Genomic DNA, 26452 nt, shown 5'->3' with positions numbered 1-26452 from the left:
TATAATCATAAACTTGCACAAATTGAAAATGGACGATTTGTTCGGCTCCGATGTAAGCGACAGTGAGACCAAGGGCAACCCGCGCTCGCCTGCACGCGGCAGCTCGCCTGCAGCGACAGAGACGCCGGGCAATGTAGCCGACGACCTGTTTGGCAGCGACACCGAGGAGCCTGTGGCACCAAGGCCCGAGAAGGCCGACGGCGACGCGTTAGAAGATCTGTTTGGCAGCGACGAGGAGGCAGAGCAGACAGGCGACAGACACACAGACAGAGATGACGACGATGCGCGCAGCACACACAGCATGCGCAGCGTCGACGATGACAAATACATTCGGCAGAAAGTCAAAGTGCTGGGGGCCAAGATCCCGGTGCTGCCGATGCCGCGGGCGTCTGACGACCGCTTTGTGATTGCACGGACACCAAATATCTTGCAGTTTGAGTCGACACCGTTCTCGGCGGACGCGTACGAGGATGTGATTGCTGACGAGCACAGGGAGGCCGAGCGGTCAGGATTCCGAACCAAGGTGTCGGCTGAACTGGCCTCGGCTGTCGACGGCGTCATCTCCAACACTGTGCGGTGGCGTATCGGCAAGAACGGGAAGCACGAGAGCAATACGCGGCTGGTGCGGTGGTCCGATGGATCGATGACGGTGATGGTCGGCGGCAGTGTGCCCGAGTCATACAATGTGTCTGCGGACAGCCTGGCTGCGGAGCAGCAGTACATCGCCGCGCAGCACCTGTCTGCCGGCCTGATGATGAGCCACGCGAAGCTGACAGACAAATGGTCGCTGCGGCCGTCGCGCCAGTCGGTAAAGGCTCGCCATGCGGTCTCACATCTGCTGCCCCGCCTCAAGACTGCAGGATCGGCGGCACACAAGCCCGGTGGAACCCGGTTTATGGTCGCCGAGGAGGACCCGGAGCTTATCGCCAAGCGCGAGGAGATGGAGGAGGAAAAGCGCGAGCGGCTGCGTCGCAAGGAGGAGAAGCTGCGCGAGCGCAAGGAGGCCAGGGACCAGCGCAACGCGCCTGTGCAGGACAACGCGTACTCGGACGACGAGCACGGATATGGATACGGGTCTGACGAGCAGGATGTCGACGTTGAGCGCTCTGCACGTGACTCGAGCCGCGCTGGCCGCGCCCCCGCATACAACGCCGCGCCCTTTGCCCGTCGCGCCCGCAACTCGTACATTGACGAGGAGGAGGACGACGACGGCTTTGTCGTCGACGATGACGCCGAGCTGGAGGTCGGCCCGCACGACGAGTTCGACGAGGAGGAGGAGGAGGAGGAGGAGTATGCGCGCCGACTCAACGACGCCAAGCGCACACACGGCGACGACGACGATGCCAGCACCCACCATGCTGGGCGCAGCGCCAAGTCGCGCCGCCTGATGGACTCCGACGATGACGATGACGACTTCTAGCGTGCAGGAGCCGAGCCGCGGCGGGACCGGAGTCGAGTCGAAAAATTTTCCCTACAGTTTCGCGATTCTGGGCCGACCCCGGCCAAGATTATTTTTTCGCACCGCACTGCTCAGATTAAAAGTGCCTGGCGCGCCGGCGCTGGGGATGGTTTCCTTCTCTCTTTTTCCCGAAACAACTTTTTCAACAAGTTACTCTTTGCTCTAAAGAAAGGAAAAGCCATGTCTGCCAGCCTTGTTCTCCGTGGAACCCTTGTCGGTGCGTATCAGCAGTAGTCGTGATTTGGAGCGCAGACTCCGGAATTGGGAGAAGGCGTTGGATTGCGAATCGGGACATTCAACTAATCGGGCTTGCTGCTGTTATTTAGGTCACGCCGGTGCCGTCACCGCTCTCGCCACCTCGGCCGAGAACCCCGACCTCCTGGTCTCCGCCTCGCGCGACAAGACCCTGTTCGTCTGGAACCTGACCCGCGACGACACCAACTACGGTGTTGCCAAGCGCTCGCTCCACGGCCACAACCACTTTGTCGAGGACGTCGTTATCTCGTCGGACGGCCAGTACGCTCTGTCGGCCTCGTGGGATAAGACCCTGCGCCTGTGGGACCTGAACACCGGTGTCACCACCCGCCGCTTCGTTGGCCACACCAAGGATGTCCTCTCGGTTTCGTTCTCGCCGGACAACCGCCAGATCATCTCGGCCTCGCGCGACAAGACCATCAAGGTCTGGAACACCCTTGGTGAGTGCAAGTACGACATCACCGATGAGGGCCACTCCGACTGGGTCTCGTGCGTCCGCTTCTCGCCCAACCCCAACAACCCCCTGATCGTCTCGTCGGGCTGGGACAAGGCTGTCAAGGTATGTATCAGCAACCGCCTCTGCAGCCACTGCAGCAATGGTGCTGCTGCCCATGATGTTTTCTATATTTGCTACTTCAGAGGCAGACGGCCGATGAGACAAACAACACCAAACTTTACTGAGGCAGCACCCACATCAGCCTCCCTTTTGGCTGATGTGTGCTCTCCTCTTTTTGCCTGGGATCGCACTTTTGGCACTGGATGCTAACCGCAACCGCTCTGTTCCAACATGCTTTTAGGTCTGGGATCTGACCAAGTTCAAGCTGCGCACCAACCACTACGGCCACACCGGCTACGTCAACACCGTCACTGTCTCGCCTGACGGTTCGCTGTGCGCCTCGGGTGGCAAGGACGGCGTCACCATGCTGTGGGACCTCAACGACGGCAAGCACCTGTACTCGCTGGAGGCCGGCGACATCATCAACGCCCTGGTCTTCTCGCCCAACCGCTACTGGCTGTGCGCTGCCACCAGCTCGTGCATCAAGGTCTGGGACCTCGAGTCCAAGTCCTCGGTCTGCGAGCTCCGCCCCGACTTCGTCGGTGTCGGCAAGAAGTCGAACGACCCCGAGTGCATCTCGCTCGCCTGGTCCGCTGACGGCAACGTCCTGTTCGCCGGTTACACCGATAACATCATCCGTGTCTGGCAGGTCACCAACAGCCTCTAAATGCAAGAAGGCTGGACAAACAAGCCGTGTGCGCGTTTGAATCCGATGTTCGGCTGGTAATGTTCTTTCCCGAATGTGCAGCCCGAATAAAGTAAGAGCGTGCTCCTGGCTTGTTTTCTAAGGTTACAAGTGGAATAACTCTCCTACTTGTCTATTTTCGTAGCTTTCGTTCTGTTTTTTGCAAATGACGACTCGAGCTCTGAAGTTTAGCCTTACAACAATGAGTGCTGGTCTGCGGAGAGATGCCAACGCCGTTTTGCACGCTGCGCTGTGCGGGTTTCAGAGCAGCGAGTCTGCGGCTATTGCGTGTACGTGGGGTCTGAGATATGCGTATCTACCGCCTCTTTGGGAAGTAGGGTGGCCAGCCATTTGCCCTCCGTGAAGCAGAGACGCCTTTCCCCCTTAACCATGCGGCTGTGGCAGTGTGCAATGCACATTGCGCGCTAATGACTGCCGCATTGAGGATCCCTCTGCCCATGTCCAACCTTTCTCAAGCCTGGCTGCTCTTGCTGTTTGTGTGGAGATGTGAACCCTACACAATAAAGTGACACGTACCCTCGTGGCCATCCAGGGTGTTATGATGGTGTGCGGGGAATGTCAATATGTGGTGTTGGCTGGCTACAAGAAACATCTTCACGACATGGGTGCTGGGCCTTGACTTCTTGTCTGAGCGAGCCCGTCTTTCTTTTCTCCCTCGGCAAGCACGCTGTCTCTTCACATTATTGCATATCCTTCTTCTCACTATTCGCATTTGTAGTTTGCTGTATAGGAAGGCCGATTTCTGTGCAACATTTCATATCTGCATATTTTCATAATACTAGATTCTTCATATCTACATTTTATTTTGCTTACTACATGCGGTGCAAGGCTATAGTGGGCGTACTGGCCGCACTTCTTCTGCTGCTGGTAGTCAGCGGTGCGAAAGGCGATTCAGAGTCCAAGGGGCTGATTCTGGCCGATGCCTCATCCCATTCCACGGGCTCTTCGCATGGCAAGGGCGACAGCGACAGCAAGGGCTCCTCACAGGGAAAGAAACCCACCAAGACGACCAAGTCGGATGGTGACGACGATGGCGACTCCAAGAGCAAGAAGGGCGGGCGGAAACGGCCGACCAAGACGCGCAAGGTAGAGGAAGAAGAAGACGACAGCGAGAGCGATGCCGAGCGTGCCTATCTGAAGCGCGTCAAGGCCGACAAGGACGCGGGCAGAATGCCCGGGCGCATGAAGATGTTGGTACCGCCACGCACAGTGCACACGCCCTTGTTTGAGCTGGACTCTGTGGTCGAGCTGCAGTGGGAGTACGACAACAATGTGATCGAGGTTCCCGAGAAGCTGATGATCTCGGTGCAGATGCCACGCGACCCGCACGCCGATCCGCGCCTCAAGCCAGTCATCTATGACATTGCAGTCAACGTCACCGGCGACAGGAAGAAATTTTACTGGGACACAAAGAACGACGTGCCGGACGGCGTCGGCATGAGGGAGGGGTCGGGGTACACGATGTACTTTTATGATGGCGAGATCGGGTTCCGGATGAGCGATGTGGTGCCGGCCGGCTACTTGATAAAGTATGCGATGCCATTTGCGTTCTTCATCTCCAGGTACGACCGCACCAACGATGGCGTGCCGAAAAACTACAATCCGAATGCTGCCACGCACCTGGCGCCTGCTGTGGCCTGGTCGCTGCTGGTGGTGATGGTGGCCACGTTTGCGGTCCGCTGAGCTTGATGCAGCCGGCATTTCAGGACCCTATCTTTACGGAGCGGAGGAGGCACGGCGTCTCTCGCGCCTGTGGTCCTCCTGAGTCTATGTTCCATCACTATTCATCGACATTATTTCTTTGTCAGAGGGAGAAATAGAATTGCATTTTGCCTTTTTGTCTCAACTCCATCCGGGCGTGGGCGCTGCGTGTCCCCAGAAGGGAGTTCAGAAGCCCCGGCTGGTGCCTGCATCCCAGGATGCGGAGGGGGAGGAGGTGCAGGGAGCAGTGTGGAGCACTGCCAGAAATCCACGCAGCAGGCTCGGCCACAGCGCATGGCTCCCCGCTCTGCAGGTTTAGCAAAAAATTATAATCCGGTGCTTGTGGCAGGTGACTTCAGACGCTGAAAGTAGGTAAATACCTCGGCGTCGCAAGTGGTGTGGTGGTGGGGGCTGTTTTTTTTTTTTTTTCAGAGCCGCAACAAGCAGCGACAGCTTTTTTCTTGCCGCTGCATCTCTGCTCTTGCCCCTCTCGTTCGCTGTTTTTCTCGTACATTCTTCAGCTCTCGTTTATTCTCCTTTTGGTCCAAAACACCGTTCATTGTTACTCTGTCGCTCTACTTGCGCGCACTTTTTGCAATTCCATATTTTCGTCACTCTTTCATAAAAGCAACCTGCCAAGAATGAGCAAGCTGTGCTTCGCAGCACGCCAGGGCATAGCCGTGCTAGTGGCCATGCTGCTGGCTGTGTCGAATATACTGCAGGTCCAGGCGTCGGTCGTGGTGGTGGTAAGTGGGGAGGCTGAGTCATAATAAGCGGCTCATCGTTGGTTCTGTTGCGATGTGCTAAGCCTGTGTTTCCTTGGTTGTGTAGTCGACAAACGTCACCTTCGAGGTAAGAGATCCGCAGAACAAGCACACTTCTCGGGTGTCACTCATTTTTAGCTGGCCACTCAGCCGGGTCTTCTGCTCCCCTTTTGGAGTGTGGAAGGCCCGGCGGATGGCCCAGACGAGCATCCTTTGGCGAGCATGCATATGGATTGCCGTGCAAAAGCCTATAGTTTTTGTGCTTAAACATGCCCTTATTTGGGGTTGGTGTAGGATCGGTCAGCCATGTTTGGATCGCACCTGGGCGACGACGGCCTGGTCGGACGGCTGGTGATCGTCGAGGATATCGAGCCAGGCAACGTGGACGGGTGCCGCCCGCTGGTGCACCGGCTGGACACGGACCATGCGTGGGTAGCACTGGTGGAGCGCGGCAGCTGCGGCTTTGTCGAGAAAGTGCGCAACATGCAGGCATCGGGTGCCGCGGCGGTGCTTGTCGGCGACCCATGGTACGATCTGCCCGTGACAATGTACGCCTCAGGTAAAGTATCATCAGGGAACAATGGCGGCGCGAAAGCTTTTTTTCTGAGGCATTATGCTAAACACTGGCTCCGAGTGTAGGTGACACGTCAGATGTGCATATTCCGTCATCGTTTATTGCGCGCAGCGAATACAACGGACTGCGCGATGCTGCAGCCATGTCGGACGGGCCGCTTATGATCAAGCTGATGCGCAACGAGTACTACGAGCTGCCGTTCCTCGATGTGCTGTTCATTACGATTCTGTCGCCGATGCTGATGATGGGGTTCATCTACATTTTGTACCGGCTGCGTCTGCGGCAGCACCGGCTGCGCGACCTGGCTCCGACAGACGTGGTCAACGGGCTGCCGACCAAGACGTTCTACCACTCAAAGTACCGTGAGGGCGAGCCCGAGGAATGCGCGATCTGCCTGGACGACTTTGACGACGAAGATGAGCTCCGTATTCTGCCGTGCCGGCATCAGTATCACGTTAAATGCATCGACCGGTGGCTGACGACTCGCAAGAAGTTCTGTCCCATCTGCAAGCAGAACGTATGCCCGTCAACGGAGCATACGCCGCTGCTGTCGCCGCGCCTGCGGTCGATCGTGTGAACAGCCTGCTGTGCGAGCGAACCGCCCCTGTGCCTCGAACAAAAACGCTGCCACTGCCTTCACCAGCCTTTTATATACTCCTTCTCTGTATCTTAGTCTCTGAATCGCTTCTCAATTATATGCCAAAGGAAACCGAGGGCCGGCATAGTGGTAGGGGGCGGGTGTGGTATGTCATGCCACTAGTCGTCACATGCTCTTGCCATGGCCCGCGGCTGTGTTCATTATTGCCAAAACATGGTGGATTTGTGTGTAATGAAGTGTGAAAATTACAGGGAGAAGGAGGGAGTGGGAATGCAAGGGTGAGCGGTGTTGTCAAACAGCATCTGGCCGCGGCAGAACCGGGATGAGCGGGTTGTTGTTATGCGACAACTTGCCCACATAGTTGCCATGTCCTCCCGACAGACTGTTCGCGGCCTGCTGCAGCAGCACCTGCACCCTCTGCTTCATCACAAACGCCTCGTTGTGCTTCCTCAAAATATCCTGCGGTCGCCGTATTCCATTCTGCTCCCCGCCATCCACTGGTCGCAGCGGTGGGCTAAATGGGCCTGGCACCTGCTCGCCCGTCGTGCTCACCTCTGGCCGCGTCACTGCCGGCGCCCCGTACATAACTCGCCAGGTTGCGCTGTCTACGGGCGTGGAGCCTGTCGGCTTGACTGCCACCAGGCCGGGCGGCTTGTGCATGCTGCCGTGGTCGCCGCGCCCACCACGGCCACGGCCACCGCGGTTGAAGCCGCCATGGTCATTATGCCCGCCACGGCTGAAGCCGCTGTGGTCGCTATGCCCGCCACGATTGAGGTTGCCATGGTCGCTGTGTCCGCCACGCCCGCGGCCCCGCCCGCCTCGTCCATTGCCTCGTGGCGTGTAGTTGTTGCGTCCGGTGCTGGGGTGCTGACCGCTGCTGCTGCCGCGTGTGTTCATCGTGTGCCCAAAGCGGGTGTTGTCGATAGTCAATTGCTCACGTGATTGATTCAATGATTAAACACCCGTCCTGCTGGTGATTTTGAGCGTGGGCTGATCAAGGGTGGAGAGTGCAGAAAATTGGGTGCTTGATTCAGGCTTCAGATTTGGTTTGTGTGCTGTTGTGGAAGGAGTTTTTCGCAATTCTTCGCCCACCCTCGCTGGCCACAAACACCGCTCTTTTAGCCCCACCACGAGCCAGTGCTGGGAGTCAAAATTATGGCAATCCATTTGCGTCGAACTGGCTGAAAAAAAGACTCTACATGTAACTCTCGGCTGTGCCTAGCTGAGCGGGGTCACCGGCTTGTAGTATATTGTGGTCAGGTACTTGCCGCGGTAGCGCGAGGTGCTGGAAACGGCCATGACATTGTCCTTGATGGAGCAGGCGTACAGGTGGTTGAGCACGACGTGGTTGGGCACGGGCAGGACATTCGGGTCGTCGCGGCGGATCTCGGAGCTGTTGAGCAGCACCTGGTTAAGGTGGGGTGGCAGCAGCGGCGGCTCGTTGCGGCGGCTGGCAGACGCGTCGCGGGCCAGCTTAGCCAAGTCGGGAATAGCCGAGCCGTACTCGCCAGGCGGTGAGTTTGACATAGCGGAGGGGTCAAGACCCTCGACGTTGTCTTCCTTCTCGATCTCTGCCTCCTCAATGACATCCTCAACCTTGAAGAAGTTGACGAGGTTGCCGTCATCGTCGGGCGCAATGACAAAGCGGCTGGAGCACCGCCATTTGCCGTCGACGATGAACTTCATGCAGTGCGTGCCCACGGGCAGGTCGACCACCACGCCGTGCATGCCGTCGTTCTCATGCAGCTTGATCTTGTACTGCCAGTCGATGAACGACCCCGACACATACACGTTGCTGCCGGGCTCGGCCCACCGGATAAGCGTCGGCACTGCCTTGCGCTGCTCGCCGTCATCGGCGCCTAGCACGATGGGCTCGCCGTCCTGAGCAATGCCAGGCACGGGCGATTTTCCGGCCACGCCCGGAGCCGCCTTGCGTGCTGCCATCATCTGCGCTAGCCCGCCCTGGTTCGGCAGCGTCTGCGGGATCGTCTCGGGAATAACCATGTGCATGGCGCGACCAGCACCGCCCTCATATCTGTTCATAGCTGCCTGGTTGAGCAGCGCCGAGTCGGGCAGCGGCGAGCCAACTACAGGCGACAGCATGTCCACGGGGCCGACTGCTGGCGGGTGGAGCGTGGAGGGCCGGTTGGCATTCCGTACCGGCACAGTTTGGATGCTAGGCACTGCGGCGGATGTTGTTACCGTGGGCTTCGAGCGCCGGGAGAGGCGGCGGGAGATACCGCCCTGGGCAGTGTCGCTGCTGGCTGTGCCGTGGTGGGTGCTGTGCCGTGGGTTGCCTGCGTGTCCGGCTGGTGTGCCCTCAACTGACTGTGTGTTTCCCATGGAGCAAGGCGTGTGTGGGTAAGAGGATAGAGAGCGACTTGGAGAAAGAAAAATAAAGTGTAACTCGAAGTGAATGGGGGAAATGTAGAGGCAAAGTGGGCAAAAGATTTCGTAGTGCGAATGCTGTACAAAACCACCTGTTTTTTTTTTTTTTTTCATGCTGCTGCCAGGCGGTTTTTTGCGTCACACGTGCGACTGTGGCCCGCTCTCGCGTCATCCGCCAATTTTCTTGTCTCTGCTTGCACATATTTTGCGTTTCTCATTTCTGACCCCTCCTATTCCACTTACGCCAAATGCTGTCATACTCATTCCCACACGGTGGCCACCTGCAGGACACCAGCCCGCCACCGTCACCGCCGGTCGAGCGGCACCCATCCAACGACGACTGGACGACGACAATAGTGGCCATCATGATCATGTGCTCTATAGCCTTCATAGGACTCGGCATCCTGGTCAAGAAGAGCTTCCAGCTGGTGCCCACAGGCGTCATGGCGCTGCGCGAGCTGGTCGACGCACGCCCGACGGGGTATCATGAGCTTGACAGTGAAGAGTTGCAGGCGGAAGAGGACGCGAGGCTGGAGCTGCTCAGCGATGACGACGAGGACACTAGCGACGCGCATGTGCTGCATATCCGTAGCCCAAGCGATGGCAATGAGCGCGAGTAATGCGTGCTGGCCAGCGGTCAGTCAGCCAGCGGGTAGTACTTCTGAACCACCCCTGTTTTTCGATTGTATTTTTCAAAGATTTTAAAGTGTAGCAACTGCAAAATAACCTGGCACCACACCGCCAACGTAACGCTAAACACCTACCACTGACGGGGTGGTGATACCATGCATATATGGCAGGGTTAGTATCCATGTTGGCCAGCATCCCGTCATCGACATGTGCAACATATCCACAAGTCGATACAAGGCCATCATATCAGGGCAGATGCCTAGTATGAGGCCAGGGCTTGCCGCGTGGAGGCAAGCAGATTGTTCACAAAACCGAAACTAGGAGGGGTAGAATTGAAAGGCGTTAACTACATCAAGAGCAAAAAGGCGAGAACGAAAAAGCACATTGGCGACTTGGCTATGCCGGCTCGTTCAGTCCAGACGCACATAGTTTGCCGGGAACTGGCCGCTCCTGCCGTTGCAGGTACCCTCCCACCAGTCATTCTGGCTCTCGGTTTTCTTGGTGACATTGATCAGGTCACCCTTGGTGAACGACAGATCGTCAGCCTGCTCGCCGGCGAAATCATACATGGCCACAGCGCGCATGTTGTTGTTCGTCGCTGCCCGTGCGGGAGGCGGCGGCGGCGGGCCACGCTGTGCCTTGACATCGCCGACCGGTGCAGCTTGGTAGCTGCTGGCACCGCCATACGTGCTACCACCAGCATTCTTGTCTTCAGCACCATAGCCCGCCGACCCGTATCCCGAGGCACCGTATCCCGACGCGCTGCCGTAGTTGCTGGCGCCACCGAAACCAGCGCCGTAGCCGGGCGGGGCAGGATTGCTGTCCTGCGAAGACTGTGTCAGGCTCCGGTTGAGGTACGACTGGTTGCTGCCGGCTGCTGGGCCAGCACCGACAGGCGGGGTCGGCGCGCCATAGGGGCCTGATGCGCTGCCGTATGAGGGAGACGCCGAGGCACCATAGTTGGCTGTGCCGCCGTAGGGACCTGGTGTGGTTTCCGTGAAGGTGGCAGCCGGCGATCCCTCCAGGGCTCCAGACTTGGCCGCGGCCTTGAGATCCAGAGCGCGGTACAGAACATCGGCCTGCGGGGGCGGCGGGACCGAGCCATCCAATAGCGCCCCAGCACGTACGGGGCGGCCGTACAGCTTGGCGTTGGCGTCCTTGCGCTCCAGGATCACCGAACCCTCAAGCGAAACGCCGGCGAACAGACCCTTGGACTTTGAGTACGAGAACACAGGCGCAACATTGCGGATGGCGCCAGACGCCTCGGCGCTGCGGCCGATGGGACCAGCACTCACTGACAGGTTTCCACCGAGTGTGACATTTCCGCCGTGAGTGAAGGCCTTGACCGCAGAGGGCGTGTTAAGAATCATGACAAAGTCGGTCATTTCTGCGCCGATCTGCCCTCCGACACCCGCGCCGGCTGTGCCGATTGCAGAGGGTGCGGACCATCCTACAGCGTGCCAAGAAGTGTAATGGAGACACAGGGTTGCCAAACTTGGCTGTTAGTCTTGTGAAATTGGTCAAGGGCATTGGGTGTGACAGATGCCACAGGCTGGGTGGAGAGCCGCAGCGCTTGCATTATCGCTGGGTTTCGCATAGGGCTTATGGCAGAATAGCGTTTCGACTGCACTTACTTCCATCAGGCAACCTACAAGGAACACGGTAATGGAGAGAAAAGGAGAAACAGAAAAATAGCAATTAGCAGCAGTAGCTCGGACAATGGTAGGTAGTGGTGCTAAATGAGTTGGCTTTGACCCTTCCCCACACGCCCACACCCCCTTCTCGTCTCGGCAGTGAGTGCCAAGGGGTTGCGAAAACAGTGAACACTCATATATATAGCCATGTACCAAGCGCCAATGCTTACCGAGCAACAACCAAGCCCGAGCCAAGACGTCCTGACCAGATGAAGCCGGCCTTGATGACGGTCATGAAGGCGATACCCTTGGCGTTCGCCAGGATGTTGGGCGGGATGAACTTGTCGACGCCGCTGCCGACGTCCATGAACGAGTTCAGGATTTTCGCCGCCTTGATGCACTCCTTGTCGAGGCTCTGCGGCAACGGAATTCTGGACATTGTTGCTTTGAATTTAAGATTGGTAATCTATGTAAGTTTGAAGAACAGGAGAGGAAAGAAAGATAGAGAAAAGAAAGCGGCGGAAAAGAAGAGTTGGTGGCCTGGTGGATAGCGCAGTGGTTTTATTTCCAAAAGAGCGTGCGGAAAAAGCCGTTCCCTGCAAATTCGCGTCAAGCTGGGCAGTCCTCGGCATCCCCCAACCCCGGATTAGTGTCCCTGAAACTTTCCTCATCTTTTTAGAGCGATGCCAAGACTTCGCCTGTGGGCGTCTTTCTGCCAAGGAAAGTAGCCAACCAAAGATGTGCCGCCGCACAAGGCTAACGGCCTGGCGAGCAACTGGCTACCGCCACCGCCAAGTCTGGCACGAGGGGAGCATGCTGCGTATGCTCGCATGAGTCGCGGGCGGCTATCCAGAGGCCAATCCTACCCATGCTACTTCCATTTCCCACATCTTTTCTTTTAATCGCGTAGCATTGTCTTGCGTCTGCTGCTGAGCCCAGCTTTCCGCCAAGACTTTGGTGGGACTGGACCAGCTGACAAACCAGGTGACTGCGCAATATGTTGTGGTGGCCGCTGGTGGCTATAGGGCGTCAGGCGCAGCACCCATTCACCATGGCACTACAACTAGCAGGTGGACACCAAAAAAATTACATTTGAAGGACATCAAAGAGAGTGGTGGTTGACAAGGAAGCAACAGGGCCTAAAAACAGAGATGAAAATGGAAGGGGGACTAGTTTACAATAAGCTGCAGAGGGAAGGGGGGAGGGACGGCCTACAGCGCAGCCGGGGATAGCATCGGCAGGGAGCTGTTAAGAAAGTCATCTGCACCCGCCGTGCAAGGCGTGGTCGGCTCCTCGTCGGCCGCCGGCAGGTCGCTAGGGTTCATCAAGCTCAGAGTCAGTTTGTCAACGTACTTGACGCCGGTCGGCTCAGCACCCAATTCTGCATCCTCATCCGCCAGGCGCACCAGGCGCCTCGCCTTCCCCTTGCGCAGTACCCGGGTACTGCCGACAGCATCCATCACGCCGCGCCATGCGCGGTTGTCAGCGACCACAAACATTTGGCCACCTGGTTGCCGCAGTACCAGGCGGCGGCACTTGAGCGCAACCAGCGGGAATCCAGCCGAGAAAAATTTTGTCAGAATGCGCTCGCGCGCCTGTGCAAACACAAGATTGCGCGGCATCGCCAAGACGACCGCGTTCTGCGAGTCCAGGACAACTTTGACATGCACCATGGAGTTGCCGATCAGCGTCGACATTGTGCCCATTGCGCTGCTGGTCGAGAACTGCGATATCCTCAGCGCCGCACTCAGGTCCACGCTGCCCAAGCCCTGATGTCCTTCAGCGGTTGGCGAGACGGGGGCCGAGGCAATGGAGGACTCGCTGTCCTCGCTGGTATGCGGCCGGCTGCTGCTGTTGGACCGCCGCAGGAGCATCGAGATCGATCGCTTCAGGAACCCGCCCTGGCCATCGATGCGTGCCGATGCGCTGCCAATGCTGCGCTGCCGTGTGAGCTTCCCTATGCTACCGTCCGCGATTGGCTGCGACTTCATGAGTTCGTGCGCCTTCGGTGCTGCCGTATCCATATGATACGGTGTGAATTGCCTCTTGCTCCTCACTGGCAGAATTTGCTGTCGCTGCCGCCTCCTCAGTGGGCAGTTCTGGGATGGGCTGCGCAACAAACATACTCGCCGAAAATGGCATGCCGAGGAGTTCATCCGGCGATGGCAGTGTGCTGCGCGACTTGGCCATACTGACGTCGAGGCGTGGCAGGAGATTGCCTGGGAACGCCTTGAGCTTCTGATCCGACGACAGACGCTTCATGTCTTCGTCGCGCAGCTTGCTGGCCCGCGTCTTCAGCAGAGTCGGCGACGCCGGCGAAGGCGGCTGCGGAAGGGCATGCGCTGGGCGCGCATCTATATCGATTGTCATCCGGTTACCCTTGTATGTGGGCATATTTGAATCCAGTGCAGGAGAAGGGTGGGGAGTCGAAAATTGGGCAATCGACGGGGTCAGGGAGGACCGGGTGCTTTTAAATCCCTGGCCTACAAGCTGAGCAAAAGCACAGAATGGTTGGGATGTAAGTATTCTAATGCCTCCATTCGCCCTGTGGTGGAAATTTGCCTTTCTTGTGCGCCCAGCCCAAGAACACAGGAAGGGAAATGATCATCAGAGGCCCAAAAAGAAAAACACATATGGCTGGAGCAAATGGCAATTCCTGTCATCCACAGTCCACGGTACGTCCCCAATTTTTTTCTCGGCTCTCTCAGTGCACCGAGCGGGGCAGAAACAGGCACTGCAGCGTCTTTGCTGGCCCTGGTTGTAGCCAGTGCTGCTTGGGAGAGCACCAGCGAGACCTGGTGCTTGTGGCTCCTCGCAAGGCGCCATACAGGCGATAGCGAATCGCTGCGCCCTGCCTTTGCCTCGGTGCGAGGGCGAGGATGTCGGACAAGAGCACAAATGAAACAGGACTTGTCAGGAATTTTGAGAATGTGCAACGGACAGATTAATGCACTTTTTTTGTTTACATGGGCGAGAAATTGCCCGCACAGACAACACATCTGGTGGACATGTGTATGACCCAGGATGGCGTGTCCGCGGAGCAGTCATGGGCAGGAGATGGCGGTATTACCACTAAATCACATGAGCAAGGAATTTTCCTCCACCAAGGACATGCCAACATCGAGGCTGGATCGAGGACATCACACCGGGCCGTAGATAGCAAGGCCAAGCCTAGGCAGTAAGCGGCAATAGGGCATTTCTTTGTACCAGCCACTACGGCCGAAACATGTCGACACCTTGGCAAACATAGCCTTTGCTAGCCAAGACAGTTCGGGGAAAGAGCGATTGCCCACTTTGAGGACCGGACTACCATTAAAGTGTCACAGTCGCCGATCCTATCTAGAAACCGCGTGCAGGAACAAAAAACAAAAACACGACGCTGCTTTCCGACTAGCTGACAAAGATGTCGACAATGGGCGTGGTCCCACTGTGGAATAAGGTACAAAGCCCCTCATCCCCGCACACACATGCATGTGTAGGAACGCATCGGCGTGCATTGTGAGAACCAGCATGCAACTAATTGCGTAAGCGCTGGAGCGGCGTTTGAAAATAAACAAGCGGCTTCACACATGCAGGATATTTCGCTCCCATAGTCCAGTCCCAGTGTCCGTAGGAATTAAACAGATACTTGCCTTGGATGTCACAGTCCTTGTATATCGATCCGGCACATTCGTCATACAGACGCGCAATTTCAGCCATGGTCATTGTGGACCGGGACGTCAGGCTGCATGCCGTCATGCTCCAGGGACAGGTCTGGCGAACTGCCACCTGCGTCGGAGCCCACCGCAGTGCTAGCACTCGTGACAGCCGAGTCACTGAGAATCGCAAACACGTCGCCGAATGAGGCGCCTGAATCCCGCAGGCTCTTGTCGAACGAAGTCGACATCTCGGTGGCCGTCTGCGAACGCGTAATGTAGATGCTGCCGGTCGACATGGTCGTTAATTCTTTTTCGGTATATTTCAGAAGTGCAATGGAAACGAGGAGTACATGGATGCGAGGGAAACAGGGAAGTGAAAAGGCAAACGTTAGAGATGGGGATGAAGGGAGGATGAGAATGTTTGTAAGGGAGTGCGGATGGGCGAGTGAAGAGAGATGAAGGCGGATGGGGAAGTGAGGGGTGCTAGAAGGGAACGAGAGGGAAAGGCCAAGAAAGAGGTGGGGCAGCAGGAGAGCAGCTGGGCTTCTGGTTTTTCTGAGGTCTGCTTGGTTTCCTATTTTGCGAACGTTTTCGCTTATGAAAAAAGGCTTTCCAGCCCACAGGCTCGTTTTGCGGACCGTGGTGCTACGTTCATTTTTGCGGTCGATCCCTCGAGGACGAAGCGTGGACCTCCCCAAGACTCAAGCTCGTCAACTCCCCAATTGCTACTGCCCATCACCTTTGTTGGCTCTTGCGCGGTACTGCGCCAGCGGCCATTGTGCCAAAACCTGAATCGAATAGTCGGTCCCGTCCCAGGTCTCCTGCCAAGCTGTCCTGCCAGTCCGGGTTTGGATTAAATCGCGGGGAGATCGGATTACCGCCCTGTCACATGCCGCCTGTATCTCTCACTCGCTCTCTTGGCGCGCACCATCTGCCTTTCGGGCACAGTGACAGCAGCCTCCGGGGCCGCACGCTTTGCTGGCAGTTCGCACTTTGCTCCTGTCCGAAAGCTAAAAAGCACCGTTTCTTTTCCAACATTCCAGCACAAGAAGAGCCCAATGTTGCAAGGCACGTGGAATTTCGTAAAGCGGCACCAGCGCAAGTTTATTGTGACCGGCAGGCGTTGCCGGCGGCCTGTACTACACCACCAAGCTGCTGACACAGAAGCTGTACGATATGCAGCTCACGTCGGCGCGGGACCGCACGGCCAAGGAAGGCATCCGCCGCCGCTTCGACCAGAACCAGCGCGATTGCCTGTTCACAATCATGAGCCTCCTGCCCGAGCTCAGCGAGCAGGTTCTGCGCGAAGTCGACGTCGAGCGGTTAATCGCAGAGCTGCGCGCAATCCCAGAAGGCGCCGACGCCTGAGAGCAACGTGTGGTCGGGCGAACAGAACAAGGAGGCCGAGGCAGACGAGAGAAAGGGCAGCGAGACGAACGGTATCGTGGTGGACAGTGAGCAGTCCCAGGAGGAGACGGAGAAGCCGGTTGAGGAGGCGCCGCGGAGAAGCAAGGTAGCGATCTGGGAGGACATCAAGGTGCAGAGCTTCTCGCGCACGCTCATTGCCATCTACGCCGAGTCGCTTCTAACGCTGATGGTGCATATCCAGCTGAACATGGTCGGCCGCAGCACATACCTGGACTCGGTTGTGGGCAAGTTCACCGGCACCGAGGATGATGTTGCCCTGGAGGGTAAATACCAGTCCAAAATCGCGCTGGCTGACGAGCAGAACTTTTTGATGGTTAGCTGGTGGTTCCTGAACCGTGGCTGGCGCCAGCTGATGGCGCAGATCGCGCTGGCCGTCGACCAGTCCATCAGCCAGCTGTCGCTGAAGGAGCGGGTCACCCACCGCGAGCTGTCGGCGCTGTTCTCTGACATTCATGCGAAAATTCGCGCCAACGGCCTTCGAGCAGACGCTGGCAGGCCTGCTGCTGCCCACTGAGAACGCCGAGATCCAGGACTACCTGGCATCGAACCGCCTCGATGCCAAGCAGGTGTACACTCCCGTCTTTGTGCGCTTGATCGACCAGATGCGCGACATCATCGAAAGCACAGACTTTTCGTATGTTCTGGGCAGTTGTGTCGACAGACTCACCGTGCAGCTGCTGGAGTCGCTGCAGGAAAGCTTCCCGGAGCCCGTACCCCTGCCTAACGTCAGCCGGCCCCTGCCGCCGACTGTCGAGGGCGAGACTGCACCAGATCTCGATGATGTCGTCAAGGAGTTTGAGGAGTTCTCGCCACCGCCCGAAAGCCGCGTGGTCATCGTCCAGCTGCTGCCCAGGATTGCCCGCGAGGGCCACCAGATCCTAAACGGCGTGCCGAACCAGTACCTGGAGAATGTCAGCGCCTCGCGCGAGATCCAGGCGCTGTCTGCTGCGGTGTACACAGCCGAGGACGCTGTGTTCTAGCGCAAAAAGTAGTATTCGAGTGTCCCTAATTCAATAATCTTGTTTCAGCCGTGTCTGCTTGGGGTGCGAAGTAGCTGTGCATTCAGAAACAATGTGCGCTGTACAAGTCCGAATCTATTGAAGCACCGGCACTCTGCTTTCAGCAGATTACGTTGTGCAAAGCCCGGCGGGTTGAGCGACTCTTTCGTTGTTGGCCGCTTTCGTTGCCACCCTTTCATCAGATTCGGAGCACCATCCACCGAGCTTCCAACCGAAGATCCAACCAGACGGCAGCAGCAGGACAACAGCAGCCTTTGCTGTGCGCGCCAGCGACAATCTGATATAAAACAGGCGCCGTCCAGCCAACCAGCGGGTGCCGTTGGTTGCGAAATGGTTGAGCAGCAAAGCCGTTATCTGTTTGAAAACAAGAACCGCAGAGTGTTCCAAGCAGCAAGCTAGGTTCCAAAAGAGGCATTTTAGCGCGGACTTTCCTTGGGCGCTCATTCAGCCAAACCGGATAGTGCCTCACGTGATTTTATTCGTAGGGATATAAAACAGGTTGGATATTGCGCTTTTTCAGCGAGCCAGTCAAGCAAAATTTTTAGTAAGCAGGTCACGAAAAATCATTCCTCCATTCTTCCTCCCCACCGCCCTCTCTGCACTGCGTGATACTCTCTGCATATAAAAGCTTCCCCCTTTCCCCCTACCTCGCAAAAATGTTTCTGCGCACACTCGTTACCCCTAGCTGTAGTTCCAACACGCACCTCTGCCTTCCGCCTCCTCTCTACACACATTAACTCGGGCAATTCGCTCTTCCCAGCTGACACAAACATTCTCTGCCTCTCGCACAAGTGCACCCACCCGCAGCACCCACACTGCCAACCCGCAACACCCCGCAATTCCAGACCCGCTTCCTCGCGCCTCGCAGCCAACACGGCCAAACACCAACACATTCGCCGTCAATTAAGCAACAACCAATGACTATCCAGGACCACACCCTTCTGCGCCAGCTCAACGCCTGACAGGAAGTCCTGCACGAGCAAGCTGCACCCCAAGACTGCCGACCCGCAGGCTGCCGACCCGCAGGCTGCCGACAAGAGCTTCTATCGGCGCGAGCTGCCTGACGAGCTGATCTCGTTCACATCGAACACCGGCCGCAAACTGTTCAAGGAAAGCCTGAACAAGGGCTACGCCGAAGGCTACTTCAACCTGGCGGGCAACTTTACCGTGCAGTCCGAGCCTGCCTACTGCGGGCCGAGCTCCCTGGCCATGGTTCTCAACGCGCTCGAAGTCGACCCGGGCCGCACCTGGAAGGGTGATCTGGCGCTGGTACAGCGACGAGCTGCTTGAGTCGTGCCGGACCGAGACCGAGCTCAAGACCAGCGGAATCACATTCGACCAGTTCATCTGTCTGGCGCGGTCGCACGCCCAGGTTATCGCCAAGCGTGGAAATGAGGTGTCGCGCGAGGAGTTCCTCCGGGACATCAAGTATGTGACGCAGCGCGACGACATGTTCATGGTGCTGTCGTTTTCGCGCAAGGTATTGGGCCAGACTGGCGATGGTCACTTTTCACCCATCGGTGCCTACCATCCGGAAACCAACCAGGCGCTTGTGCTTGATAGCGCCCGCTACAAATATCCGTGCTGGTTTGCTGATGTTGATAAGCTGTATGACTCGCTGCAGCCCGCTGACATTGAGACTGGGCGCCCACGCGGGTATTTCCTGATTTCGCGCATCGGCCACGCGGATATGCTGGCAGACCAGGCACAGCTCGCTCCACAGTCGGCCAAGATCCAGTCGGACGTCGTTGACCTCCCTGAGCGGCCACTCGACGTGTTCCCGACCAAGCTGTCGTGCGGAAAGGGCTCGAGCTGCTGCTCAACTGGCGCCAAATAGATATAAAAAAAACTCTACCTTTTGTACAGACTCTCATACACCTGATCTACCTGAAGTATCGGATTCGTTGGTCCCTGATAGCCCTACTGGTGAACGGGTGCTTTGTGAATGTAGATGCAGTCGCCATCATTGCATATTGCCTGCTACGTTGCCGCTACCACGTATTTGGCAATTTGTCACCGCATGAATATATTAGATAACAAGCCATCATGGTGCAAAGACTACTGCTGCTGGGCCTAGTACGCAGCAACCTGCATCTCGAGGTCGTGCAGGCGGGTCTCCAGGTCCTGGATTGAGGCCAGCTCCTGCTCGATCTGCTGCTTCTCCTCAAGCAGCTCGATGCGGCGCTGCGGATCCAGCTTGGAGAACATGTACCCGCCCTGGCCATCGTACTGCAGGTATGTAGTTGTGGTACTGCCACAGCGACTGGCGGTGGGAGACAGTCAGCAGCGTGATTCCCAGGCTGGTCGCGTGCGTGTACATGATCTTCTCGATGTCCATGCTCACCGCGCTGGTGCACTCGTCCATGATGGCGTACCGCGGGCGGTGGTAGAACAGGCGCGCCATGGCAATGCGCTGCTTGTCGCCGCCAGACAGCGCGTCTCTCCACACCTTGACCGAGTCCCAGCCGCCCTCGCGCTCGACAATGTGGCCCAGCTGCACCACATTGAGGATGGACAGCAGGTCGGCATCGCTGACGCCCTTCTGCTCCATGTCGGCAGCGCAGTCCGGGTAGATGATCTGGTCGCGCAGGGTGCCGATCGGCAGATACGGCCGCTGCGGGATGTAGAAGATCTGGCTCATGCTGGGCTTGCGCACAGTGCCGCCGTACACTGGCCAGAGCCCGCCCAGGATGCGGAACATCGACGACTTGCCGCACCCGTTCGGACCGACGATCAGCAGGTGGCGGCCCGGCGTGACATGGAAGTTGAGCCGGCGCACCAGCACGTCGCCGTTGGGCGACACAATCGGCACGTCGATGAACTCGACGTCGTCTGTGCTCTCGACCTGCTGCCCACGCTGGTTGACAACGTCAGGCCTCCGCGTCGTTGCTGGCGCTCTTCTCGGCCGACTTCCCAACCCGCGTCTTGACGTACTTGCCCTCGCTGACATCGTCCAGCACGGTGAGCAGGTCGGTGACGCGCTCGGCATACCCGGCCATCTCGACAATCTCCTTGTACGAGTACATCATGCGGCCCAGCGCATCCGAGCCGCTCAGCAGCAGGCGGCGGTTGGTGACAAAGTCCTCTGGTGCGGTTGCCCAGGCTGCTGCTGGCGCTGCCGCCAGCACTGGCCACGCTGCCGACCGACGTAGCCACTGCCTTCTGCACCGCCAGGCAGCCGCTCGGCAAACACCGGCGCCGCACACGCAACCAGCCCAGCAGCACCCCAGAAGTACTTGACGATAAAGTCCTCGAGCATGCCGTAGAACACATTGAGGCGGAAGATCTGGTTGATGTGCCGCACCAGCCGCAGGTACCGCCGGTTGATAGTCTGCTTCTCGGCGTCGTGGCCGCGGTACAGCGCAACCTCCTCGGCGTGCTCGATAAGCCGCGAGTGGGTGAAGTAGAACTCGCCCTCCAGCCTCTGCTCCTGGGCGAACCAGCCGGCCAAACGGCGGCGTCAGGTACCGCAGCATGCCCATCGACAGCTGGATGACGACCATGATGCCAAACAGAGACTCCAGACCCAGGCTCTTGGCCAGCTGGATGTTGTACACAAATGCATCCAGCGTGGGCTTGGCCAGGTTCGAGTACAGCTCGGCCAGCGAGTTGGAGAACTTCATGATGTCGACGGCAATGAGCTGGTCGGCGTTCTTGATGCGGTCGTCCAGGATTGCCCACGGCGTAGTATGTGTTCCTGGACAGGTACTTTGCGTGCACATGCTCGGTCAGGTTCTGGCGGAACCGGATGGCCAGCATCGTCTGCAGGTAGTTCAGCAGGCTGTTGGTCAGCGTGGCCGGCACCGCAATGGCCATCCACCTGACGATCCCCATCAAGAACTCCCTGCCGTTGAGCCGGACCAGCGAGCTCACAATCTGCCCGTCCAGCGCTGCCACCACAACCGACAGGAACGTGCGGAACACCAGCAGGCAGCTGTGGGTCATCAGCATGGCGAACTCGCGCGTCGCCAGGCCAGGAATCACGATGGCCACCAGCCGCTTCATGTTGTCAAAGAACTGCTTGTCAAGCTGCGCGCTGCTGGGATTTCCCTACGCGCTGCTGCCTCTGGTCCGTGCTGCTGTTGCTGCTGCTGCTGCTGCTGTTGCTGCTGGCATTCGTCTTCTGCTGGCGCTCCGACGTCATCATCCTGGATATCCGGCGCAGCCGATCCAGAATGCCGATGCAGATGACAACCATGATCGATCGCCGGATCTTTGTCTGGTGCCTGGCGTACAGCAGCACTGCGCGCGTCAGGAACTCGAGCTGGCGCTGCTGCGTGCTCTGCACCAGCCGTAGCAATGCGTCGTGCACCTGCCTCACCGCCGTCCCGACGTACAGGTCGCCTGTCCGGGCTGGCATCGCTAGAGTGTGCTGCTATTAGGTGGTATGGAGTCTATGCTGCCCGCAAAAGTGGCAAGGCAGCGTCTGGAATTCGAGAAGGAAGAAAAAAAAAAGGAAGGCTGGAAAGCGCTGGAGCGAGAAGTAACGGGAGGAGAGCCTGGGAAGGGGACTGCTTCTTCGGTCGCAGAGCGCACCTGCCGCACTTGCGCGCTGCGTGGTCAGCTGGCCCGAGTCCCAGGCACTCCGCCCAGACGCGGAAGGCTATCCCGCACCTCAAGCAGCTGCAGCAGCGCGCTTTCAAGAGGCGGGCGTCCAGAGCCCAGTCTGGGGAGCAGCGATGCTCTCATTAGTCTGCCCGCCTCTTGAAAGCGCGCTGCTGCGCTGCTGCGACTGGCGCCAAATGCATGTGAAAGCTGGCTGACTCGTTCATATGTGGGCGCAGGCGCAATCACGTGCCGCGCATCGCAGAAGGCGACAATCGCCCACGCTGCGCTCTACGGCAGGATGTCCAGCAGGATGCTGTCGATGACAGCGAGCCCGGCCTCGGTGGGCGCTACCCGCATGCCACTGGTCTCCTCGGCCAGCCACAGGTATCCCTGGGCGGCCAGCGCGTGCACAGCATCCATGCGCAGATACTCCCGCAGCAAAAGCCCGCCCGACAGCTGGCGGAATGCGCGAGTCGGCGATGCCAGCAGCCATGCGCAGGCCAAACACCACCGCCTCCTGCCTCACCTGGTCCTCCTCGACGACCTCGATCTTGGCTGTGCCGTGGCCCACCTCCTCGCACCTGCCCATCCACCGCGCAGTGTCAGGGATGCGCACGGTCCCGACCCGCCTGCCGCTGGCTGGATCCACGAACCGCGAGTGCGCGCTTGGACCGACTCCGATCCAGTCGTGGCACCGCCAGTAGCTCTTGTTGTGCTTGCTCTCGGCAGCAGCAGACCTGGCATAGTTGGACACCTCGTAGTGCCTGAAGCCGTGGCCGCTGCACAGCTCAACCGCTGCCTCGTACAGCTGCGCCTGGGTGTCGCTGCCCGGCAGCCGCACGCGCTGCGCAGCGCGGTCGCGGTGCAGCGGGGTGCCCGGCTCCACCGTCAGCTGGTAGATCGAGATGTGGTGGTCGGCATGCCCCAGTGCCGTGCCCAGCTCCTTCCTCCACTGCTCCACGGTCTGGCCCTCGAAGCCGAAGATCATGTCAAAGCTGACTCCGCCAGGAAACAGCGCCTTTGCCCTGTCCACTGCAGCCAGCCCCTCAGCGCCCGTGTGCAGCCGGCCCATCTTTGCCAAGGACCGGTCGTCCAGGGTCTGGATCCCGATCGAGTACCGGGTGATGCCGGCCTGCCTGAACTCGCGCATCTTTGCAACCTCGGCCGAGGTCGGATTCGACTCCAGCGTGATCTCGGCGTCGGGACTCAGACGCGTGGTGCGGTCAGCCTCCTCGATGATCCGCGCAACGTCGCCCGGTCTCGACAGCGATGGTGTGCCTCCGCCAAAGTACAGGCTGCTGATGGTCCGGCCCTTGTGCGGTCCCAGGCTGGTCCGCAGCTCCCTCAGCAGCGCATTGGTGACACGGTCGTGGTCCACGCCTTGCGCCGGCGTCCTGGCCTTGGAGAACGCACAGAACCTGCAGAGGAAAGGAGCAGTACGGCCAGTGCACGTACAGCGACAGCGGTTTCGAGGCGAGCGGCGACAGAGTCATGGTGCAGGTGATGGTATACAGAGCACGGCATTTGGTGCTTCGCTGCTTTTGAGCACAGATAAGAGCTACATTGGATCCGAAATCTAAATGAAATGGGAGACCGGCACGCCTACTTCTTGGCCGGGTAGTCGTAGATGCCCTTGCCGCTCTTGACGCCGAGCCAGCCCGCGTCGACGTACTTTTGCAGCAGCACCGCCGGGCGGTACTTTGAGTCGCCCAGCTCGTTGTGCAGCACCTTCATGATGGCCAGGCACGTGTCCAGCCCGAATAAAGTCGGCCAGGGTCAGCGGTCCCATCGGGTTGTTGGTGCCCAGCTTCATCGTCGTGTCAATGTCCTCCTTGGACGCAATGCCCTCCTGCAGCGCAATCATGGCCTCGTTGATGTACGGCATCAGCAGGCGGTTGGCAATGAAGCCAGGCACGTCCTGCGACATGGTCGTGGTCTTGCCCATCTTGTGGGCCAGCGCCAGCGTCGTGTCGAGCGTCGCCTGCGATGTCTGCAGGCCCGGGGATGATCTCGACCAGCTTCATCACCGGCACCGGGTTCATGAAGTGCATGCCGATGACGTTGTCGGGCCGCTTGGCTGCCGACGCAATCTTGGTGATGCTGATCGACGACGTGTTGGTGGCCAGGATCGTGTCCTCGGGCAGCCGCTCCGACAGCTGCGAGAAGATCGTGTGCTTGAGCTGCGGGTTCTCCGACACTGCCTCGACCACAAAGTCGGCGTGGCTCATCTCCTGGATGCTGCCGGCCGAGCTGATGCGCGCCTTGACCTCGGAGCGCTCGTCCTCCGTGCACTTGCCCTTGCCGATGTCCTTGACCAGCAGCTTGTCCAGGAAACGCCAGTCCCTTCTCGAGCTGCGCCGGGCTGCTGTCGACGAACTGCACGTTGAGCTTGGCGACGCGCGCGGCGACAAGGCCGATGCCGATTCCCATCTGGCCAGCGCCGACCACGCACACGTTTTTGATGCTGTTGACCGAGCTGGACATCATGCGCTACGTAGATACACGAATCGAGAGACAGTTAGTAAGGGAGCAGAGCAGAGATAAGGGAGAGGCGGGCACGGACCGCTGGCGCACGCATACCTTGTGGATAGTGCTGGCGCCCAGGCGGGACGAACTGCGAAGCAACTGCGAGACGGTCATGGCTTATTGGCGAAACGTAGACAATTGAGAAAAATACAAACGCAGAAAAGAGAAAGGCGCTATCTGCAGACCGGCGGCAGAGGCTCAAGTCGCAGGCCACCTATGCCCCGAAACCGTGGGAACCGGCTGCAATCCGCAATCTAGTGGCTCGCAGCGAACAGCCAGCACAGATCAAGTGCTCGCGGGCCGCCCCATGTGCCCGGTGAGCGGCGCATAGATAGCCGGCGAGTAGAGCGTGACCGCCGAGTCTGCCCCGCCGAAGCCGAGGCTGGCCACTGCGTCGTTGAGCGTCGACACCTCCTCGAATGTCTCCGACACATTGCGTGCCAGCCCAAACACAAATGCGACGCACAGATCCCTGGCTGCCTGCCTGCGGCTCTCGGTCTCGGAACCGCCGTGGTCCGAGCCAACGACAGATGCACACAGCTCCGAGACAGCCTGGGACACGCGGATCAGCTCGCTCTCAAACACCGTCGCCACCATGCTCAGCAGCACCACGGCCTCGTTTGGCTCCTGGCTGCCCCCTGGCATCTGATCCGTCGCCGGTCATGACCAGGATGCGCAGCGCATGGAGTGCGTCGCGGAAGGCGTGCAGCAGCTTGGCCAGCAGCGGGAACTGCAGCAGTCCAACCGGCGAAACACGGAACTGGCCCAAGAACTGCGATGCGTCCGAGCCCTCCTTCAGATCCAAAGTGTCCGCGTGCCCAAGGGGCGGCCGGGTCGAGGTTGCAACCTGGTCCCACCGCGACTCCGCGCTGCCCTTGGCCAGAGCAGACAGAGTCTGGCACACCCCAGCGACTGCCTCCTCGATCCCCGCCACCACGCTGGCAAACGCCCGCTCGTGCAGCACCTCCATCAGGCACGGCGTCAGGAAATCGATCCCGCTGCGTGCCAGCGTGCGCCCGTGCGCGACAACCAGCGTCTCCAGCCGAGCAATAGCCGACGCATCCTCAAGCAGCTCGAGCAGCGGCAGCACCGACGGCAGAAACTGCTGCATGCTGTGGACTGCCAGATCAACGAACTGGTCGTGGGTCCGCCCTCCAGCCTGCGCTACCGGGCTCTTTGAGGCAAACAGCGTCCGGTACTGCATGTCGACTTCGGCCAGCCACGAGCAGAAGGCATCGATGAGCTTTGTCAGGTACGCTGTGGTCTCGCTCGCAGACAGATCCTTGCCCGATCCACGCCGCGCCCGAGCCGGCGGGCTGCCAGCAAACGACGACTGCCCAAATGCCTGGTCGAACGAGCTGACAGACACGTCGCGAGTGCCCGCCGGTGTCAGCTGGGGAGCCATTCCGCTCAGCTGGTCGGCCGTCTGGTTCCACGCCTGCCACCGCGCCCGCAGGAACAGCAGCCGCAGCTCGCTCTCGCTGAACATGCCGATGCTGCGCAGAATCGCCACGATCTTGGCCACCGATGACAGCCGCCTCATCGACCGCTCGTAGCCGCTGGTGCCACTGTCGCCCAGCACAGGCGACTTTTGCGCTCCAGCAGTGCCCCCATCGTCGTCTCTCTGGGTGCCGGACCGGGACATGCCGAGTGCTGATGCCAATGCCGGCGTATGTGTGTATCCGAGTTCGCGACACAGCAGCAGCACCATGCCCTCGAACTCTGTGCGCACCTGCTTCTGGATTGTGCTCACAAACTGCACCAGCTGGCTCTTGCTGGCCGGCGTCAGGTGCGACTCGACCTTGGACCCAGGCAGCGTCTGTATGTCCTCGCTGATATCCTGCACCAGGCGGTCGCCAGTGACGCGGACGTGCTCGGCGATCTCGACTGCCTCCTCGTAGTACCCGCCCTGCAACACACATCTGCATGACGCGCGGCAGCTCGACGATGCGCGAAACCAGGTCCTGCTTGTCCAGCACGCTCTGCACCACCTTGGACTTGCGGTCCAGCTCGGCCATCGACGCTGTA

General features: G+C 58.9%; 12 protein-coding genes across 12 annotated transcripts; 6 read left to right on the top strand and 6 right to left on the bottom strand.

Moving 5' to 3' along the window:
• Positions 1 to 28: 28 nt before the first annotated feature.
• On the top strand, positions 29 to 1420 carry DL89DRAFT_258912 (uncharacterized protein; the record flags this gene model as incomplete). Its single annotated transcript, XM_040885642.1, has 1 exon — positions 29 to 1420. One exon carries the CDS (start codon positions 29 to 31, stop codon positions 1418 to 1420), a length of 1392 nt encoding a protein of 463 aa, XP_040742163.1.
• A 110-nt stretch (positions 1421 to 1530) lies between these two features.
• On the top strand, positions 1531 to 3029 carry DL89DRAFT_32066 (WD40 repeat-like protein). The gene is made up of 3 exons (XM_040891225.1): positions 1531 to 1676; positions 1786 to 2273; positions 2512 to 3029. Exons 1-3 carry the CDS (start codon positions 1640 to 1642, stop codon positions 2935 to 2937), a joined length of 951 nt encoding a protein of 316 aa, XP_040742162.1. The 5' UTR covers positions 1531 to 1639; the 3' UTR covers positions 2938 to 3029.
• A 173-nt stretch (positions 3030 to 3202) lies between these two features.
• Positions 3203 to 4815, top strand: DL89DRAFT_32061 (uncharacterized protein). The gene has a single exon (XM_040891223.1). The coding sequence runs from the start codon at positions 3532 to 3534 to the stop codon at positions 4657 to 4659; it is 1128 nt and encodes a 375-aa protein (XP_040742161.1). The 5' UTR covers positions 3203 to 3531; the 3' UTR covers positions 4660 to 4815.
• Positions 4816 to 5331: 516 nt separating this feature from the next.
• Positions 5332 to 6862, top strand: DL89DRAFT_248029 (uncharacterized protein). The gene is made up of 3 exons (XM_040885140.1): positions 5332 to 5423; positions 5509 to 6000; positions 6081 to 6862. The coding sequence occupies exons 2-3, from the start codon at positions 5748 to 5750 to the stop codon at positions 6590 to 6592; spliced, it is 765 nt and encodes a 254-aa protein (XP_040742160.1). The 5' UTR covers positions 5332 to 5423; positions 5509 to 5747; the 3' UTR covers positions 6593 to 6862.
• Positions 6863 to 6904: 42 nt separating this feature from the next.
• Positions 6905 to 7673, bottom strand: DL89DRAFT_323882 (uncharacterized protein; the record flags this gene model as incomplete). The annotated part of the gene is made up of 1 exon (XM_040891421.1): positions 6905 to 7673. Exon 1 carries the CDS (start codon positions 7508 to 7510, stop codon positions 6905 to 6907), a length of 606 nt encoding a protein of 201 aa, XP_040742159.1. The 5' UTR covers positions 7511 to 7673.
• Positions 7674 to 7831: 158 nt separating this feature from the next.
• On the bottom strand, positions 7832 to 8557 carry DL89DRAFT_225104 (AMPKBI-domain-containing protein; the record flags this gene model as incomplete). The annotated part of the gene is made up of 1 exon (XM_040884729.1): positions 7832 to 8557. One exon carries the CDS (start codon positions 8555 to 8557, stop codon positions 7832 to 7834), a length of 726 nt encoding a protein of 241 aa, XP_040742158.1.
• A 1484-nt stretch (positions 8558 to 10041) lies between these two features.
• On the bottom strand, positions 10042 to 11704 carry DL89DRAFT_275392 (DUF500-domain-containing protein; the record flags this gene model as incomplete). Its single annotated transcript, XM_040889300.1, has 4 exons — positions 10042 to 10498; positions 10667 to 11081; positions 11266 to 11279; positions 11496 to 11704. 4 exons carry the CDS (start codon positions 11702 to 11704, stop codon positions 10042 to 10044), a joined length of 1095 nt encoding a protein of 364 aa, XP_040742157.1.
• Positions 11705 to 15853: 4149 nt separating this feature from the next.
• On the top strand, positions 15854 to 17568 carry DL89DRAFT_268847 (Peroxin-3; the record flags this gene model as incomplete). The annotated part of the gene is made up of 4 exons (XM_040888061.1): positions 15854 to 16012; positions 16056 to 16217; positions 16255 to 16743; positions 16817 to 17568. Coding segments are annotated over 4 exons (1305 nt in total), but the record flags the coding sequence as incomplete, so codon positions are not given.
• On the bottom strand, positions 17386 to 17876 carry DL89DRAFT_31803 (uncharacterized protein). Its single transcript, XM_040891092.1, has one exon. It carries the CDS (start codon positions 17792 to 17794, stop codon positions 17459 to 17461), a length of 336 nt encoding a protein of 111 aa, XP_040742155.1. The 5' UTR covers positions 17795 to 17876; the 3' UTR covers positions 17386 to 17458.
• A 924-nt stretch (positions 17877 to 18800) lies between these two features.
• DL89DRAFT_258903 (Phytochelatin-domain-containing protein) lies at positions 18801 to 19187 on the top strand (the record flags this gene model as incomplete). Its single annotated transcript, XM_040885641.1, has 1 exon — positions 18801 to 19187. One exon carries the CDS (start codon positions 18801 to 18803, stop codon positions 19185 to 19187), a length of 387 nt encoding a protein of 128 aa, XP_040742154.1.
• A 197-nt stretch (positions 19188 to 19384) lies between these two features.
• On the bottom strand, positions 19385 to 21393 carry DL89DRAFT_268846 (uncharacterized protein). The gene is made up of 7 exons (XM_040888060.1): positions 21032 to 21393; positions 20791 to 21003; positions 20544 to 20765; positions 20479 to 20512; positions 20261 to 20435; positions 19581 to 20226; positions 19385 to 19546 (listed from the first exon to the last, which is right to left on the bottom strand). The coding sequence occupies exons 1-7, from the start codon at positions 21353 to 21355 to the stop codon at positions 19424 to 19426; spliced, it is 1737 nt and encodes a 578-aa protein (XP_040742153.1). The 5' UTR covers positions 21356 to 21393; the 3' UTR covers positions 19385 to 19423.
• Positions 21394 to 23500: 2107 nt separating this feature from the next.
• On the bottom strand, positions 23501 to 24328 carry DL89DRAFT_275390 (uncharacterized protein; the record flags this gene model as incomplete). The annotated part of the gene is given in 4 exon segments (XM_040889299.1): positions 23501 to 23626; positions 23646 to 23888; positions 23914 to 24250; positions 24276 to 24328. 4 exon segments carry the CDS (start codon positions 24326 to 24328, stop codon positions 23501 to 23503), a joined length of 759 nt encoding a protein of 252 aa, XP_040742152.1.
• Positions 24329 to 26452: the final 2124 nt, after the last annotated feature.

Source organism: Linderina pennispora, assembly GCF_002104995.1.
Source record: "Linderina pennispora strain ATCC 12442 chromosome Unknown DL89scaffold_10, whole genome shotgun sequence".
Classification (NCBI taxonomy): domain Eukaryota; kingdom Fungi; phylum Kickxellomycota; class Kickxellomycetes; order Kickxellales; family Kickxellaceae; genus Linderina; species Linderina pennispora.
This window is presented reverse-complemented; position numbering and strand designations above follow the sequence as displayed.